Source organism: Archocentrus centrarchus, chromosome 4 (assembly GCF_007364275.1).
Source record: "Archocentrus centrarchus isolate MPI-CPG fArcCen1 chromosome 4, fArcCen1, whole genome shotgun sequence".
Classification (NCBI taxonomy): Eukaryota; Metazoa; Chordata; class Actinopteri; order Cichliformes; family Cichlidae; genus Archocentrus; species Archocentrus centrarchus.
Genome location: NC_044349.1, coordinates 30,109,547 through 30,129,190, shown reverse-complemented (window position 1 = coordinate 30,129,190; position 19,644 = coordinate 30,109,547). Strand labels below are relative to the sequence as shown.

Here is a 19,644-nt window from a genome sequence, read left to right as displayed (position 1 = left end):
GGGCTTCTCTCACCACCAGCACCGGCCAAAACTGCCAAGTCATGACTATTCACATACAGGAATGCTTAGCTATGTTTATACAGAGGGGCGCGCGCGCGCACACACACACACACACACACTCTGAGGTGTTTTATGCTGGAAAGGTTTTAGAAAAATAGTAATCTGTAACTGATGTGGTGGTTGTGAAGTGTGACCCAGTTAAAGCTATTTTAAATATTATTTTAATATGAAATAGGGAAAGGGAGATATTTCAGTTAGAGGGCACATGAATTTTAGTTTACTGAGTTTAGAGACAATTAAAGACTATCAGAGGGCTCTGTGATACAAAGTAGGGAGTTAAGGTTAAAAAAAAAAATTATGTGATATTTATTTCCCTATCCAGTGGCAGCAAAGCCAAAAAAATTGTAGTTCCTCTAATGACTCCCATGTAAAAATGTCCAATTTTACAGCAGAAATAAACATGTTTGCAGCCTGCCACAAAGTTTGATAGTTTATGCAGAGTATAAAGCTGCTAACACTTGGGAATGCTAACAGTGGAGTTATTACTGTGGATTAAACATTATGGTTTCAAATGAGCTCAGCATGTTTTTTTCTTCTCTTGGCTCTCCATGACATCAATGAGAGCAAACAGCTTCAATATGAGCATCTCAGGCACACAGCTCACCCACATGCTGTTTAAACCTTCTGTTTGCAAAGCGCAACCAATTAGAAGAAAGTCTGTTTAAAAAGTGGGAGGAGATAAAAACAGCTGATGGCAAAGACAGGCGTAACTTTCTGCATTCTATCTGAAGGCCACCAGATGGCGATAGTTGTGGTCACAAACAGACTTGCAGTCCTGTAGTAGCCTATGGGAAAAGCTTTCTAACTTAACCTCTTTAAACACTTTTCCTGCTGAGTTTATGGGCTCAGTCACTCATTTAAAAAATTAAGTCTGTTTTGTAAATCTTGGTCATACTATATTTCAAAGGGAGGATCGTATGCAATATGAAATCCCACACTCATTGGCTAAAAACCTGTCAATCATTAATTAGTGGGTGCCTTCAGTCAGACCCGCCCCTCCTCATCACATCCAGTCTTTTGCAACCAAGCTGGCAACACGGGAAATTCTCACTGAGGTGACATCACAGTAACTACATCCACCTTTTATACTGTGTACAGCTGATAAGCTGAACCAAGGCCCAGTATAAAGTAAATCAAGATCACTGTAAACTGTGTATCATGTAAAGCTATGCTTGTAGAGTCCAATAATAATAATAATAATAATAATAATAATAATAATACAGAGATGAAAATGAGCATATGTCCCCTTTAAGCTCATTAGTTTTTAAATGGTTGCACCAAACAGAAATTTACAAGCTCCTCTGGGTTATTAGTGTTCCAATCAATCTAACTAAAACCATTTCATAAATTATGATTGATATCATTCTAATGACTGTGGCCACATAAATCATTCCTGATGTTTAACAGATTATATTTACCTCCACTGATGAGCAGGAAATCTAAGTTGACTGGTCTTTAATCACTTTAAATTATCAGTGTTGATTTACGGGCGTTGCTTGATGTGTCAATATAATCCTTAAAGACACCCAGCGTGTTTGATTTGTCGACAGATGTCTGCAGTAACATCGAAATTACATCTTACTCAACACTTCAGGTTAAAATGTCACTGATCCAGGAGAAACACCCTCACCCATATGACTGATCAGAGAGAAATGTCTAACATGGCCCTGTGAGGGACCTCTGCCTGACCCTTTGATGATCTCATCCTCATCCTCTCGAGGCCCCGGGCCAGATCCACAGTATCCTGTAGGGGCCACACCCCAGCCCCTTTCTCTGCCCAAAAGGGCCCCTCACTGCAGCCCATTGTTCTCCTGTGATAATGACTTACCCGCTCTCGTCTACAGGCTATTTCCACTTTGATTTGGTCAGGGTCGTATTTCGCATTTGAGGAGGAGCCAGAGACCGCTGTGAACACACAAAGAAAAGCACAGAGGAGGTTTGAGTTAGTTAGCGGTGATGATTTTAAGATGTCATCTCTCAGTATGCAGATGCCCCCCTGGATGCTTTGTGTGTGACAGCTGGCAGGAGTCAGAGGGCTTATTGGGCGGAGGTGGTTAGAAGAGAGGATTTGGAAATTTTTCTATAGACCTGCACCCCTCCCAATAGTTTTTAAAGAGACATTGGCAATACAGCATATTCAGACTAGATAACTGGGTCAGCCAAGGTCAGGTTTGGTTCTCATGGGACCTTCAGGCTCATACTTTCATTTTTATTCACTCTCATTCCTTTCTGTCCATCTATATTGTGCATCGTATTATAAAGCAGAGGATGGTGTACACTGCTGGAAAAGTGAAACTAGACAAGTGAAGGACATCTGTGCGCCTTACTGCTGGTGATGGAGCGATTGTCCTCAGAGAGCTCGTTGAAGAGCAACATTTCCTGCTGAGCCAGCTCCAGTCGCTGCTGCTTGACCAGGTACATCTCCTTCTTGGCTTTGAGGGCCTCCTGGGCCACCACAAGGTACTCCTTCAGCATGCGCTCCTGCTCCTGCCGCCATTGAGTCCGTGGGTTCTCGATCTGGGTGGTCTCTGACATGGAAAACAAAAACAGGAGTCAGCAAATAACCACACGAAGACACGTGAACGTACAAACTAGAAGATCAGTAAACTGTATTAATATTTAGTGACTATTCACTCTGCCAAGTTACAGTTAAATACAGCGTTCTTAATACAAGTTGCATTTACTCCAGCTCATTTTTTTTTTTTTTACAGTGTGGGGATAAAGGGCATGGGGTGTACTCACTGTTAATGTGGTCGATGTAGTAAACTCCCACTTGTTGGTCATAAACTTCCTCCCACCCGAGAGGCAGTTCATCTCCAACACAGTCGGCAAACGTCAGCGGTTTGGTGATCCTGAAAATTATTGAGGATAATTTGGTGAAAACAGTAACTTCTTCTTGCACTTCTTTTTCATTATCAACCACAGATCAGTGAATACCTACAGATAATTTCATCCATCAAAATACATCTGAAGCCTTCTAACACCATAACAAGCTTCACTGTGTTCCCATACTCTTCATTGAAATCATCTTTCAGTCTCACTTTATCATTAATTTATCATTTATTATGTATATACAGTAAAATGGTGTGTTAAGTATTAATTAACAAAAAGTAAACATTTACTCTTTAGGAATAGCTGCAGAGTAGAGCAGCTACCTAAACTCTGCTCCCAGTGAGGTCAATTATCTCGTCAATAGTTTTACATCCTCACTGCGTATAACTTTGGATACTGTGGCTCCTCTGAAAAGGAAAGCCTCAAATCAGAAGTGCCTGACTCCGTGGTATAATTCGCAAACGCAAAGCTTAAAGCAGAAAACCTGTAAGCTGGAGAGGGAATGGCGTCTCACTAAATTAGAAGATGCTCATTTAGCCTGGAAAAAGAGTTTATTGCTCTATAAAAAAGCCCTCCATAAAGCTAGGACATCTTACTACTCATCATTAATTGAAGAAAATAAGAACAACCCCAGGTTTCTTTTCAGCACTGTAGCCAGGCTGACAGAGAGTCAGAGCTCTGTAGAGCCGAGTATTCCTTTCACTTTAACTAGCAGTGACTTCATGAATTTCTTTACAAATAAAATTTTAAACATTAGAGAAAAAAATTATTCATAACAATCTCAAAGATTATTCTTCATGTCCGGCTGCTTTCAGCACTGCTGGTATTTGTTTAGACTCTTTTGCTCCAGTTGATCTTTCAGAGTTAACTTCAATAGTTACTTCCTCCAAACCAGCAACATGTTTGTTAGATCCCATTCCTACTAGACTGTTCAAAGAAGTCTTTCCAATTATTGATGCTTCAATCTTAAAAATGATCAATCAGTCTTTATTAGTTGGCTATGTACCACAGGCCTTCAAGGTGGCTGTAATTAAACCTCTGCTTAAAAAGCCATCACTTGACCCAGCTGTCTTAGCTAATTATAGGCCAATCTCCAACTTTCCTTTTCTCTCAAAGATTCTTGAAAGAGTAGTTGTAAAACAGCTAACTGATCATCTGCAGAGGAACGGTTTATTTGAAGAGTTTCAGTCAGGTTTCAGAATTCATCACAGTACAGAAACAGCATTAGTGAAGGTTACAAATGATCTTCTTACAGCCTCTGACAGTGGACTCATCTCTGTTCTTGTCCTGTTGGACCTCAGTGCAGCTTTTGATACTGTTGACCATAACATTTTATTACAGAGATTAGAGCTTGCTATAGGTATTAAAGGTACTGCACTGCAGTGGTTTGAATCATATTTATCTAATAGACACTGATTTGTTCATGTAAATGGGGAGTCTTCTTCACACACTAAGGTTAATTATGGAGTTCCACAGGGTTCTGTGCTAGGACCAATTCTATTTACATTATACATGCTTCCCTTAGGCAGTATTATTAGAAAGCACTGCATCAATTTTCATTGTTATGCAGATGATACTCAGCTTTACCTATCAATGAAGCCAGATGACACATCAATTAATTAAACTGCAGGAATGTCTTAAAGACATTAAGGCCTGGATGGCCTCTAATTTCCTGCTTTTAAATTCAGATAAAACTGAAATTCTTGCCCCACAAATCTTAGAAACATGGTGTCAAACCAGATACTTACTCTGGATGGCATTACTTTGGCCTCCAGTAACAATGTGATCTTGGAGTCTTTTTTGACCAGGATATGTCCTTCAATGCACATATTAAACAAAAATGTAGGACTGCTTTTTTGCATTTTGCATATTTCTAAAATTAGAAACATCCTTTCTCAGAGTGATGCTGAAAAGCTAATTCATGCATTTATTACTTCTAGGGTGGACTATTGTAATTCATTATTATCAGGCTGTCCTAAAAGCTCCCGGAAAAGCCTTCAGCTGATCCAAAATGCTGCAGCTAGAGTACTGACAGGGACTAGAAAGAGAGAGCATATTTCTCCCATATTAGCTTCTCTTCATTGGCTCCCTGTTAAATCTAGAATAGAATTAAAATCCTTCTCCTCACCTACAAAGTCTTGAATAATCAGGCCCCATCTTATCTCAAAGACCTCATAGTCCCATATCACCCCAACAGAGCACTTCGCTCTCAGACTGCTGGCTTACTTGTGGTTCCTAGGATACTTAAGAGTAGAATGGGAGGCAGAGCCTTCAGCTTTCAGGCCCCTCTTCTTTGAAACCAGCTTCCAGCTTGGATTTGGGAGACAGACACCCTCTCTATTTTTAAGATTAGGCTTAAGACTTTCTTTTTTGATCAAGCTTATAGTTAGGGCTGGATCAGGTGACCCTGAACCATCCCTTAGTTATGCTGCTATAGGCCTAGGCTGCTGGGGGGTTCCCATAATGCACTGTTTCTTTTCATTCACCTTATTTACTTTGTTTATACTCCACTCTGCATTTAATCATTAATTGTTATTAATCTCTGGCTTTCTTCCACAGCATGTCTTTTTTTTCTCTCCTCTCAGCCCAACCGGTCGCAGCAGATGACTGCCCCTCCCTGAGCCTGGTTCTGCTGGAGGTTTCTTCCTGTTAAAAGGGAGTTTTAACCTTCCTACTGTCACCAAGTGCTGCTCATAGGGGGTCGTTTTGACTGTTGGGTTTTCTCTGTATTATTGTAGTGTCTTTACCCACAATACAAAGCGCCTTGAGGCGACTGTTTGTTGTGATTTGGCGCTATATAAATAAAATTGAATTGAATTGAATTTAACATATCTCTTTACACATGCATACCAAATTATAATTGAGACAACCCTCATTGGCATGTGGTAATTACACAAAGCTGCCCAATCAGCACCATCCAGTCTCAAAACATAACCCAACTACACAGCTTTTGTTTCACAGTGAGAAAAGAGGAAGAAGCAGGTGAGTTCATGGGGTCAGAAAGACCAAAACGGTTGATAATGCCGAAGGTAGGATGGGAAAAATAACCATCCCAAAACTTAAACTGCAAATGAATTCCTGATGACTTTCACAGGAAGAAGACCCACGCCATATAAAAGGTTGTCTGTTGCATGTTTAACGATGAAGGCCATAACCTGAAATGTGCCAATCAAATAAGAAAACTGTTCTACAAGTGTTGCTTTATATCTTGTTGAAAACACCAGCAGGTGAACCCTAGGTGGTCAAAATGCAAAATTCAGCCTTAAATTTAGTGTTTAGCTAAGACCTTGATACCAGTATCTACACAGCTGGGACTGGCAGCTTATGGAACTAAATCTTACACTCGATAACCCCACAGTGATTTCACTTAAAAAGGTAAACGTGTACGCAAGAAATTTATTAAAACGCCTTCAAATATCTCTTTACTAAAAATATTATGGTATTAGGGCCATGCCGTATCATATTGTTTGTAATAAGACTGGCATAAATTTTTAAGTGATACACAGGTGTCATAACACAAAATAATCGCTATAGCAACACCACGTTTGTTTTACCTAGCACAAGAACAAGAAGACAAACCCAGGCATGCCTGAGAGCGAGATTTGATTTATGCTGTGTCACTGTATATAATCCTGGGTCACTACTATTGCTGCTCCTGCTGGCACATTATAGCAATAGATTCACACTTTGAATTAGGCAGTCTGTCATCAATGACAGCAGCACATTGGAGGAGGATAGAAAATGCTCTTCATTGTGTTTGCACTAATAACTCCTGCTACCGGCAAGCTGCGATCACCGATAAAACATTCCACATCATCTATATCATAATCGCAAATTTTGAGGCATCATTAGAAGGTATTTTAGTTTGGCTACAAGTGTGCCGCATACAGAGATGACCCGACTGTGACCCAGAAATCAGGGTAAATCCAATCCTTTTAACTTGGCTTTGGTAATACAAGTAACTTTGTGTATCTATCAAATGGTCACATATTAGTGGGGAAAATGCCATACAAATAAATATTTCAGAGTGTGACAATATAGAAGAAACATGACTTTCTTTCCTGATAGATTTAGACTAATGAATATGTATCAATCCTGAGCTTCGGGAGGTTTTGGTGTACATATTTGTGTCCTTAAGACCTGCGCTGACCAGCTGGCACCTGTGTTTACAGTGATATTCAACCTCTCACTGAAACTGTGTGTGATTCCCACCTGCTTTAAAAAGTCCATCATAGTCCCTGTCCCAAAGAAACCACACCCCAGCAGCCCCAATGACTTCAGGCCCATAGCACTCACCTCTGTGGTGATGAAGTGTTTTGAGAGACTCATCCCACTCAAGGTGCTCAGGAACTTTTACACCTGCACCATTGAGAGCATCATGCGTGGGAGCATCACCACCTGGATGGGAAACTGCACCAAGCAGGACTTCATGGCCCTAAAAAGGGTGGTTCGTTCAGCTGAACGGACCATCAGAACCACCCTCCCCAACCTGCAGGACATTTACACCAAGCAGTGCAGGCTGAGGGCCATGAAGATCCTAAAACAGCCCAGCCACCCCGGACACTCTCTCTTCTCCCTGCTCCCATCAGGCCGGCGTTACCGCTGCCTGAGGACTAAGACTGAAAGGTTGAAGAAGAGTTTTTACCCACAAGCCATCCGTCTGCTCAACTCTGAGCCCTAACTGGACCATTATTGCACAATGTAAATATTATAATTTATAAAAGTGTGTATAGTGTATAGTATATAGAGTATAGTGTATAGTGTGAATTACTTTTTTTTATTTTTATTCTTCTTATTTATATGTGTGTGTATATAAGGTTGCAGGTACAAAATACATTTCACTGTGCATTGTACTGTGTATAACTGTGCATGTGACAAATAAACACTATCTTATCTTATCTTATCTTATTTACAGACAGATGTAATGCCTGTGAGTCAGTGGCCTTCACATGTACAGTAATACCTAATCAGTGTTTCTCATGAATTTACATTCTATTTGAGGCAGGGGTGGGTATGTGCACATTATTTTCTTTAGTGAATATCGCCTGCAACGACTTTATTTGTGAGAAGTAAATACCTGAGCCAAATAATCAGCTGACTCTTTAATGCATCATCTCATCCTCTGGTTTAAGCATCACCTCCGCGGTCTCAGACTGCAGTTTTAGTCCGTGTCCTGCTCCCAGTGGATCTCTAGAGCAGAATAAGCACTAAAACTGCAGTCCAAGGTGCTGCAGTTGGAATCTGTTGGGAGTCCGCTATGACCTGACCGGAGAGCCTGGTGGTAGTTTAAAACTCAGGAAGGAAAAATGCCAGGGTTAGGCAGTTATGAGCAACTGAATTCTCAAAATAAGAGTGAGGGGACTGTCTACTAGCAAAATGATCACAGAAGGAAAAAAGGGATTAAAAAATAAAACTAAAATTGCTAAAACCAGAGTCCTTTTTGTTTTTCTGTTTGGCATGTTGCGTCTCAAAAGTCTAACCAGGAACGAGGTCTGCAACGCAGCTGTGGCTAAAAATCCTGTGTACATTGCATAGGCCACATTTTACTTACATATAGCAACATTTGCATGCATCATCCCTGTTACATAAAGAAAGAAAATAAAAAATATAAGATGGCAAAGACTGATCCACTCATACACCTGTGTTTCAAAATCAAGAGTCAAAACGACACCAAAGCACAGCGCACACCAGCGGATATGACATCACTTTTGCTGCGCGCCGCCGTTCACGAGGGCGACAATGGCGAGCATAAATTAGTTTCCAGAGATAGAAAGAAGATCTTGTTTATAAAGGAAGGGCTCAGAGTACAGCTGCTGCTCCTCCACATCGAAGGAGCCAGTCAAGATGGTCTAATCAGGATGCCTCCTAGGTGAGATGTTTTGGGCATTTCTAACGTTGAGGAGAGTCTGGGGAAGACTCAGGTCACACCGGATAGACAATGTTTCTCAGCTGGATTGGGAACACTTCGGTGTCCCCTAAAAGCGCTGAAGGAGATGGCTGGGTAGAGGAAGGTCTGGGCTTGTCTGCTTAGAACCCAGATAAGAAAAAGGAATGGATGAAGGCTGAAACTAACAGAACCAAAAACATTTTTAAGCAATAAAAAGGAAACTGAAATGAGCAAACTGAAAGCTGAAACTGAAGAAAGCTGAACCAAACGGTTTAAAAAGATGTAAACAGCCGAATAACATCAGCCTGATGATCTCCCCTAAACTCACATCAGCAGGTCTGATGACAGCACTCCATACAGTAACTAATTTCCACCAGCAACCACCACAATTCAGACGCCACATTATCCTGATCCTGGCGAGGTACGCACACAATGAGGGGACGGTCCTGAGAGAGTGGCTGAGACATTGTGCACAGCATTCCTCAGAACAAACTCACTTCACCCGATCTCACTTCCTCCTTTCAGTCAAAGAATCGGCATTCAGGCCAAACGCCACCAGCCAACACAGAATCACTCCTCCGCTCTTACTAAAGTGACGCAAATGTGTTCAAGGGTTACTGAATCCTCACTGATGATGGATCACAGCAGCTTGTAAAAAAACCCATCAATGCCTCAAATTTGATAACCACCCTGTGCTTTTCACATATTTTTCATAAATTTATGGCTGAAGTGCAGCTCTACATGTGTTCTAAGTCAGTATTATACATTCAAACATGTTTTCATAAATTATTAGTTAAGGCAGCCATTGGGTTATTTGGTTTGCAGTTTGAGATCCCGCTCACTAAGAGCACTGATTATCACGCTTCAGTTCACCTTATTGTTGCTAAATTAGCAGATTTGACACTGGATTTAGCCACTTTTCAAATCCATTTAGCTGATTTTTTTTTTAACTTCAGAAAAGACAAAAAAATAAATAAAACTTGCTGTCCTGGCACACGAACACCGCGCTCTCTCTCTCTCTCTGCTGTGTTTATTAGCAAAGCTGAAGAAAGTGAGCATGGAAAAAGTAGGTCTTATGCTGCCGCTTCTCTCTGACAGATCACTGTACATGCAGATGTATGCAAAAATCATATGACAGTTACTCACCGTCATGTGAATTGGCTTTATCAACATTATGACTTAAACAGACATTTAAGACAATACAAGTAAAAATTACACTTGGTGATTTACTAGCACCGACCACTGACTGACATGATGGGCCGATAATGGCCAATCGCAGATAGATCTATAAAAGAATATATGTGATGCTTGGGGTAATTTATAAACAGAGTCATTACATTGTTTCTCCAGCAGAACAACTTCAACTCCTTCCATGTTCACAATACTGTCTGAGGAAGTCTTTAAACCACTCTTTCCTGCTCCAATATGATACTTGGTGTAATGCACACTATCTGCCAATAGTGAGCACAAATCCGATACCAATAATGAAACAAATAAATACATCCATCAATATAAACTTACTGAATTGGTATTTATTAGTAAATGAATCAACGACAAAAGGAACCAAAATAATTTAAAATACCTTTTTCACCTGATTTATCTGCACTAGTCACACTTCAGCTCAGTGTGAGAGTCTTTACTGCAAAACTGCTGTCATGTACTCAGGCTTAGTCTAAGCGCATGTCCTCACAGACAAATGTTAGGCGTGGAGTTAAGCCAGCAAGAGATGTGAAATATTATTTGATTTGAGGACGATCCATCATATTACTTCAAGTACAATAAAATGTTTCCAACAAGTGTTACACCAAACAAGAGTGAGAAGAGAAAGAGGCCGACAGGAAAGGTTTCATCATCTGAGCTTTTAAGCTGTCACGTGACCACAGTTTGCAGATAAGTCACAAACTACTACAAGTAGCAGGTGTGAAATACCTTAACCTTACCCTTTCCTGTGGGCTTCCTCCACCTGAAAGTAACTTTTTGTGGTACTGCTGACCACATTAGACAGTATAAAAAAAATTGGATGTAGCTTCTAGCTCAGAACAGTGAAGCTAACAGAGAAGTGCCTTAAATTTGCATTCCTTTTAATGGTCACCAGGGGGCGATACCTAAGATTGAAAAAAAAACTGCAGGTCCTGTCGAAGTCAATGGGACAGTGGCACTTGGCCCTGACCTCTGAACATTTTGCTGATGGGTTTAAGGGCTCGGTCATTCGTTTCAGGTCATACTGAATAAAGCATCAAGTCCATTTTGTAGATTTTGATAATTCAGTGTCAGAAAGCAGGTTTATCGAGGATACACTTGCTCGTTAGCCAGTGAGCTTGCAGTTTCACAGTCAGCTCCACCCCTTGCTCATCACAGCTGGTTTCAAAACATCGATGGCAGAAGTCAAACCACTGAGTCTGAGGCCTCATAACAGGACTTCACTGTAAGCTTTCAACGGGTGACATCACGATAGCTACGTCCAGCTTTCTCTTTACTCATGTTGTCTCCCAGAACAACACCAGTATCATCAAGTTTGCTCATGATTCTACAGTAATTAGACTAATCACTGGAGGTAATGAGACAGCATATAGGAGAGAGATGGCAGACCTGGTGGCATGGGGCCAGGACAACAATCTTTCCTTAAATACCAGCAAGACTAAAGAAATGGTTGTTGATCCAAGGAGGAGGAGGAGGATGCACCACACACCACTCCATATAGGGGGAGAAGTGGTGGAGAGGGTGAACACCTTCAAATTCCTGGGCACTCACATCAATGATGATCTCTCCTGGTCACACACCACCACTCACCTGGTAAAGAAATCACAGCAGCGTTTGTACTTGCTGAGAAGGCTGAAGAAGTTTGGCATGCCAGCTGAAATTCTTAGCAGCTTTTACAGGAGAGCATTCTCAGAAATGGCCTCACAGTCTGGTTTGGGAACTGCTCTACACAGGACAGAAAGGCTCTTCAGAGGTGGGTGAAGATCCAACCCAGGAGCTGCCTTGCCATCACAGGAGGACATTTACCATGCCAGGGTCATCAGAAGAGCACCGAACATTATAAAACGTGTCAAACTCAAGGCCCGTGGGCCACATCCGGCCTGCGATATAATTATATATGGCCCGCGAGATAACTGCATATCGCTATTGTTAATGGCCGCAAGTAAATAGTGCTCCCACCACTTATACTACAAATCCCACAATACACTGCAACAGTTGCCGCGCAGACAAGACCTGTCCGCTAACCCGTTTCCCGCATTTCCAATGACACACTGATCAGTGATCAGCAGACAAAAACATTGGTCAACACTTTTTACAGTGACATCTATGCTGACCCCCAAAAATGGCCAATCCCAAAAGGGATTTTCCAAACAGGTGAGAGGCAAAGCGCCTGATCGCTGACATCAGAGGTAAACCCTGTTTATCTTCTCCACCTGCGATGTTTGGGTAAAAGAGCGGATTGGTGGGACAGATGCAGGAGAAGATGCAGAGGGAGACCTGCACAGGTGAGCTGACAGTGCATCACTGCGTCACACACCAGGAAACGCTGCGCAGCAAAGTCCTGAAGACAGAACGCGTCATATGCACCGTAACACAGACAGTGAACTTTTTAAGAGGCACAGGTTTAAAATCACCAGGAGATTCGGTCTTTTCTGGTGGAAATTTGGTGATGTGCCTCATCACAGAGGTGTGATGAGCTGCCTGAGGAAATCTGGCAGTTCATAGAAAGCAAAGGAAAAGACTCGGCAGGGCTCCACGATAAAAGGTGACCGTAAGTTGGCCTTTCTCTGCGACACACACATTAAGACATCTTAATGCGTTAAACCTGCAGCTTCAGGACTGGGATAAAGTGATTACATGAAAGCTTTTCAAGTAAAGTTGCACCTGCGAAGAGCGCAGATGCAAAGAGGGAATTTATGCCATTTTCCATGTTGCCAAAAAAAGTCAGACCAGGTCTCCCCCGCTGTGTTTGCAGCTTTTTCCTGAGAAACTGGACACACTGCGCAGTTTACACGTTTTCCCAAGTTTGATGCGCAGAAATTCACATCATAGTTTTTACCTGAAAAAAAAAGCTTGAAATCAGCTTGAAATATTCTTATTTTCCCGTGATGTTATTTTTGAAGAAAAATATAATTTTATATTTTATTTAATGTGTTGAGAAAAATGTTATTTTCTGGCCATTCAGATTCATATTGCTGATTAAAATATTTTCAGTTTTAGACTGTTCAATAAAGGTTAATCCTGTTACCTGCGACTTAGACTATGTTTTGAATTTTGGCCCATCCTGTGATTGAGTTCGGCACCCCTGTTATAAAAGATCCAACACAACCACAGCACAGACTCTTTACTCTGCTGCCATCAGGGCGACGGTATCGCAGTGTGAAATCAAGAACCACCAGAATGAGGAACGGCTTTTTTTGCACAGGCTGTTCGACTTGTGAACTGCCACCTCTGGCACGAGGACTGACACACACAAAGTGCGCTATATGCATATGACACTTTACACCTCAGACACTTTACACCTCAGACACTTTACACGAGACTGCTTACACTTACACTGTCGTACCCGTTACCATCAGTGTAACTGACTGTTCACTGTGCACATGACAATAAAACACTCTTGAATCTTTGATTCTGGCAAAAACAGAAAGTGACAAAAGTAAACACCGAATAACAGAAGTAAACAACACACTGTCCTGTTGAGACCAAGTCTGGGCTTGAGTTGGGAATCGGACCGATATTTGATCCCAAGATCAGCTCAGTGCATCCCTAACACCGTCAGCATCACATGTAGCAGAGCAGCATCACAGGCGAGTAGAGGACTGTGCAGAGTTTTGGGGATTTTCTTTTTAATTAACTATAGTACTTTTGTAATCTTGACTGCAGCATGTGATTTTACGTTGCAAGCCCACATCCATTTATATTCATATTCGGCCTTATTATATTACACACTTTTAATTCACTTTTTTACCTTTTAATCACACAACCAGCTGATCCTCTGAAGGTTTGGTTTGTATAATTTTCACCCCTGAAGAGGTCAAACTGAGAACCACTAAACTGAATGACTGACTAATCGTTTCGCCTCATATTTTCCTTATCAGTGACCTCTGCCTGCTAGAAACACTGGCGCAACTAAAAAGAACTGCACAGACCTGCAGCAGCTTCAAAAATAACTACAGGCAGGCTGAAGCATGGTGACAGTGGGTTAAAAGTAGTCTCACATGAACTATGTGCATTGTCCAGCTGCCAAACACCAGGACAAGGCAAACAAGAGCACACTCCCTACCTGCTCCTGCTTTAAGTGTTTGTTAAAGGCAAGCAGACACTAACTGCACTTGTAAATACTTAAAAATCACTCATACAGGACTGTAACACAGCTGTTGTCAGGTTTCATGTACATAAAGAAACTCAAGGAGAACCCATGAGAAGAAAGCTCAAAAGCAATAAAGCAACGCGAGGTTATACGAAGAGTAGCAATGTACAGTAGTTCTGCTTTATTTTGGGTGCTCCGAAAGTTATAAAAACAGAAAGAACAACCACAAGAGGCTTTGGATGGGAAGCTAAGTGACGTCAGAGGGAGGTTAGTCCTGAACTGCCCTCTGACCTCCCTGGGGAGACCTAAAAAAAACAAAAAAAACACACAGACAGAGGGGAAAAACATGCCCTCTCACAGATCTGAATCTGAATATCTGAATGTTTGGTTTGTTACACAGTCTTGTGACAGCAGCCTCTGTTTTTTCAAGTCATGTCTTGGTCTTGGGTGAGAGTCTAACCACTGCACAACAAACTCACACAGAGGAGGGACACACAGCAGCACAGAGGCAACGTGACAGCGTGCGTTTAGAGGATTCAGCCAGAAAACTGGATAACCAAAGCTAGCTGTGTCTAATAAGTCAGCATTTCTGGGCCCCTTTAAACCAGAGGAAATCTTTATGATGTTTTCTGACCCTCGCCCTCAGTCGGCACAGCTGTGAGAGTCAAACAGCTGTGCCTGAATAAAATGTGCGGGATTCGAGGCAGGAGCGACGCATTCTCACTTTTGTAAAGGCTCCGCGGTTCCCACGTGGTACACTGAGGCACACTAAAAACATGTTTGTGTTCAAAATAAGACACAAAATAGACACATTTAGTTATGCATTTTTCAGAAATGATTATTCATTTTCACAATTGAACCTCATTTTTTAAAAATATTCAATTACATAATCAAATTTACAATATCTGTTGACAGCTTTAAGGCAAGCTGCTGCACTTTGGGGCAAGTCAAGGAGTGCAGTGTGATTTTGTGACAACTGTACATTATTATTGTATTATACAACTGCACAACAAGTTTGAGTAGCTTGTACCCTGTATGCACTTATTTCCCCTACAGAGGAAACATCTAAACCGCAATGAATTTTATTCACTTTTTATTCAGGAATTACTGCAGCGCGACACACGAAAGGCTCTGACTGACAGCGAGGAGGACGCAGCGATGAGCCGGAGCGTGTCACCTGTCAGGACAAACTCACTAATGTTGACACCGAGCAAGCTAAGGACGCACCTGGAAAACAAACATCCGTTCAGATTGAAACTTGGCCTGCTTAAAAAAAAAAAAAAAAAAAAAAAAATGCTGGATCACAAACAGAGGCTGTCACATGGTTTGCTCAATTGTGTTTAAAGTGCAGCATGCAGCAATGGATGCCAGTTATGCTGGTGGGGCTTATTGTAAAGTATGGATGCATATTCCAACTTTTTTCCAGCTACAATACAATATCAATGCCTTTGCTTGGATATGTGCCAATTAGGATTGTCAAAAACAAACAAATCAATAATCTTACACTAATTTATACTCATTTTTTGCGAGGCAAAATATGCCTGTCGCACTGTCCTAACCCTGTTTGTTGTCACCTGGTTATTGAGTGGACGCAGTTTTTCTACTTTAAGTAACAGTGACCTTGATCTTGACCCCAGTGGCAATCTCAGCCTTGCTTTGGTCAGAAGAGATCTACTCATGAAGTTTGGCAAGTGTAGGCTGAACAGGTCTTGAGCAGATACCCCCCCCCCAATGGGTGATCACAACACGTCTCGTCCTTTGAAAAATTCCCATCACTACAGGATTAGACGCTCATTTGCAACAGCATCAATACAAACAGTGCCGTCTTTGCCTCCTCCAGCTAACACAACCTCACACAGCACCGCCGCACACTGGCAGGCACACAGCCCCTCCCCTCACCAGCAGCTGAAGTAGTTAATGTTCGCAACACTGAACAACACTTTATGAGGAATTTCAAGGGGTCAGTAAAGCTCCTGTTTCAACAACACTGAAGCAGTGAAACATTTATCATAAATGTCAATCTGCTGGTCCCAGACTGAAGCTGAGAAAAGTCTCCCAGCAAACAGAAACAGTGGCAACTCTATTTAATCAGCAATGGAAACAGAAGCGCAGCAGTGCCTCAGACAAACTAAAAATATTGTTCTTTTTTGTGTTCTGCACAACTTGAGAATCTTAAATATGTCAAATAAATCTTAGAGTTGTTGCTGTATTTTTCGCACTACATGATACAACTAAAAAAAAAAAAAAAAGTATGTTTTCACTGATATTTGAATTGTTCTATTTTTTTTTAAATAAATCATGCCTCTTAATTTTTTTGTCATTTTTTCCCCCCTGTGGTATCAATAATGGTATTGAGTATTTTCTTGGTATCGGTATTGAGCTTGAAATTCTAGTAATGTGACAACCTTACAAAGAAATGCACCCAAAATACAACCAAGAAAATTAATTTACTGAACTGTTTTAGTAAAATTATGAAAAAGAGACTGAAACAAAGCAGTAGAAACCTCACACTTCTGTCCTGTTAGGGTCACAGACGAGCTACAAAATAAGTGCTTCTGTCTTCTAATACAGACAGAGGAGGAAACTATGTCACGTCAGAAGAACAAGAATCTGTTTTGAACAAATATGAATATAGATTTGCCTTCAAAGTGGGTTTTCTCTTTGGAGCTTCATGGACACACAGTGTGAAAATCACCGAGTTAGATGACGGTGCAGGGGGCAGGACACGGGACCTCCACAACTCTGAAACAGGAGCAATCAAACTACACTCAGACTGTGTACCGGGGCACTGATATGGTTAAAGATGTCAACGTCCACTCTGACTGTATGGGACATCTGCATTCAGGGATGCAGAGCATGTGTGAAAACAGCTGAGGAGACAGCCAACAGGAAGCTTCACCCAGCAGCGCCCAGATACCGTTTGGCTGTTTTTAGGGCCAAACACTTATTTCTATAATAACTATATTCCTATAGGATTATTATAGAGCTGTTGCAGGATTACACAGACTGCACAGCAGGTGCTCTCAGGGACTTTAGGCAGTTTTTAGCCACTCTCTGGATGGCAAAATCTGTCTGTGGGTTGGGCTGTCCACCAAATTTGTTCCAGACTGAAATATCTCAAAGTCTCCCAAGAATAAATATTAACTTCAGCGATCCCCCCCACTTTTCCTCAAGCTTTAACATAAGGTTAAAAACTGGTGGTTGCTGAAAAAATTTCAGCTGTAAATACACAGGAAATGCACATTAACTAACTTGAGCAGTTGGGTGGATCATGTAAATGTTTCAGATTTAGCCACACGGGCTGGCTGGTTGGTGTCTAGTAACATCAAAAGAAAACCAAAGAAAAGTCATTTTTTTAAAAACTGCATAAATGTTAAAACAATGACCAAATGACAAATTAGACAAACATTAATAACCACTTATAAAGCTCACAAGCACAGGAACACAGTTTGTAAACATGCCTAAAAGCTTAATTATGTTGAACATAGAAACTTGCATAACATTAGCATTTTAGGAAAGCCATTCTGAGCAGTTTGTTGACATCAACTCTCATCTTAAAGCCGAGACCGATTATATCCTCTCATCCTCTCCAGCAGGACTGCAGACTCCCGCAGACCGAGTTCTGGCTGTCTCTGAAACTTAGCAGCCGCCAGGCTCTTTATTTTGTGGAGGTTTTAACTAAAGCTGACAGAATTTGTTATTTTAACAATTTGTTAAGCATCTTTCTTTGGTCCCGGCCTCTCAGTCAAGATGTTATCTACATTTCCAATGATTACCTTTATACAAAACAAATCAAGACCTCTGAATTTGTCCCCTCGGGTTCTGGAAACTCTAATAATGCAGTCTGTAGACTAACCAATAGAGCCATTTTCAACCATGAACTTCGAACAATTTCAGAAGAATCCTGCTGAGATAATGTTCATACTTTCACTTTCTCACACGTAGCAAACAGCAAGAAATTGCGCACTTCAGATCTGTTTGCACTACTGGATATACCCAAAATGGTTTAGACGAGGGAGCTGTCTAAACCGGGCACGCAGAAGCCCAAACACAAAACTCAAAGACCCTCCGAGATCTGGTCTGACTGTACTGGACATTTAGACCTCTCTCGGTTGATGTCTAGAAAAGTTTAGGGCAAAAATGTATGTGAGAAAACTGCTACAGAAAATAATCACTGGTGTAGTCCTCGTCCTTGCCATACATCTTTCAGAATTGAAAAAGAAAATAAAGAATTAACAGGACTAACACAGAAATATTAAGAAGAGGATTAAATGGGTATAAGCATATATAAAGAAAACACTCGCATGTTTGTTCAAGCACTGCCAGCAGTAACTGGTTTGTTCTAAAACATTACACATTCTCCAGGATCCTCTTTCAATCTAAGCGGAAACAAAAAATGAGTTATATCTGAAACAGGAAAAAAATAGAGGCTGCGAGAATGACAAGCATGTTCAGCTGTGGAGGAATGAAATGCTGCCGGGCCTGCTCGTGCACCGCAAATTCCCAGCAAAATATATTTAGTTGTTAAAGACATTTGCTAATTCTAGAATAATCTGTGCCATCCTGGGTCGTCCCGGAGGATATTTCTATCTGCAGTGGCGACGGACCGCTGCATGGGAAAGGCATGTGAAACTGGAGTCTGGGCCGCTGGACCTCGTCTGGCTGGGTCATCCCCACCAGCTCCTTAGCCTTTGTTTTGTTTCTGTGCTGCAACAATTAAAATTTGCCAGAAAGTAGTCTGCACATTCCACTAAAAATAATACTGCCTCCATATATTTCTTTACGGGACCCAAGAAGCTGGATTTAATACCCTGGATTTGGGTTTCTATCCTTCAGCTTGACCACAATGAGCTCACTAAGGCTTGACAGCCACATGTTTTCAAGCAGCTAACAACAATTCAAAGGCACTCCAGCCGCTGCCGTCTTTCATTCGGTTCATTCAGTTCATAATAAATTATAAAACATGCGGCTGATTACTCTGCTTTAATGCAGATGGCCCAAAACAGTGTGCATGCTGCATTTTTGACACTGCTCTTTGTTTGGTTCATTATAAATGAGCTAGTGTGATAAAACAGCCAGTCAACCACAGCAGAAGAATCAACTCAGAATCACAACACTCGTAATCAGCCACTGAGAGACTTATGATCCCACAGACTGACAGCCAGAGTCTACAGATGCAAACTGAGGTTTGAGCTCTGCACAACAAGCACCGCTTATGTGATCAGAGGGGTGCACTACGAGTCTGGTTCAACAGAACTACGTTTTCTTTGTGTTTGCCGTCTTGAGAAAACTTAAAAGTTCAACCCAAGCTTTCAGCTTCATAAAATGCAGTCTTTGACACTACAGCTGACTTCAATGGACTGATGAACCGCTGTCTACAAATGAACCTGTTTTACCACTCAGTGCAGTCAGTGTTGGTGTGCAATTTCCAACCTCACGCATTTAAAGACTGAAGGCTATTCAACGCATTCTGACACAGAAGGAAACATGTAAAATCACTTTAGTTTGTGGCCTAATTTAAAGGTGTATTATGCAGCTTTTTGTTTGTGTATTAAATGTTTTTTATTGCCAA

The 19,644-nt window shown here is 41.3% G+C and overlaps 1 protein-coding gene across 4 annotated transcripts in view; it reads right to left on the bottom strand.

Moving 5' to 3' along the window:
* The window catches only part of wwc3 (WWC family member 3), a 50,145-nt gene that overhangs the window by 18,711 nt on the left and 11,790 nt on the right, over positions 1-19,644 (bottom strand). For all 4 annotated transcript variants that reach the window (XM_030728256.1, XM_030728255.1, XM_030728257.1 and 1 more), the window contains exons 2-4: positions 2,803-2,912; positions 2,388-2,588; positions 1,889-1,965 (exon numbers count right to left, since the gene is read on the bottom strand). In XM_030728256.1, coding sequence (XP_030584116.1) covers positions 1,889-1,965; positions 2,388-2,588; positions 2,803-2,912 — 388 coding nt within the window. The remainder of the gene's footprint in view (positions 1-1,888; positions 1,966-2,387; positions 2,589-2,802; positions 2,913-19,644) is intronic.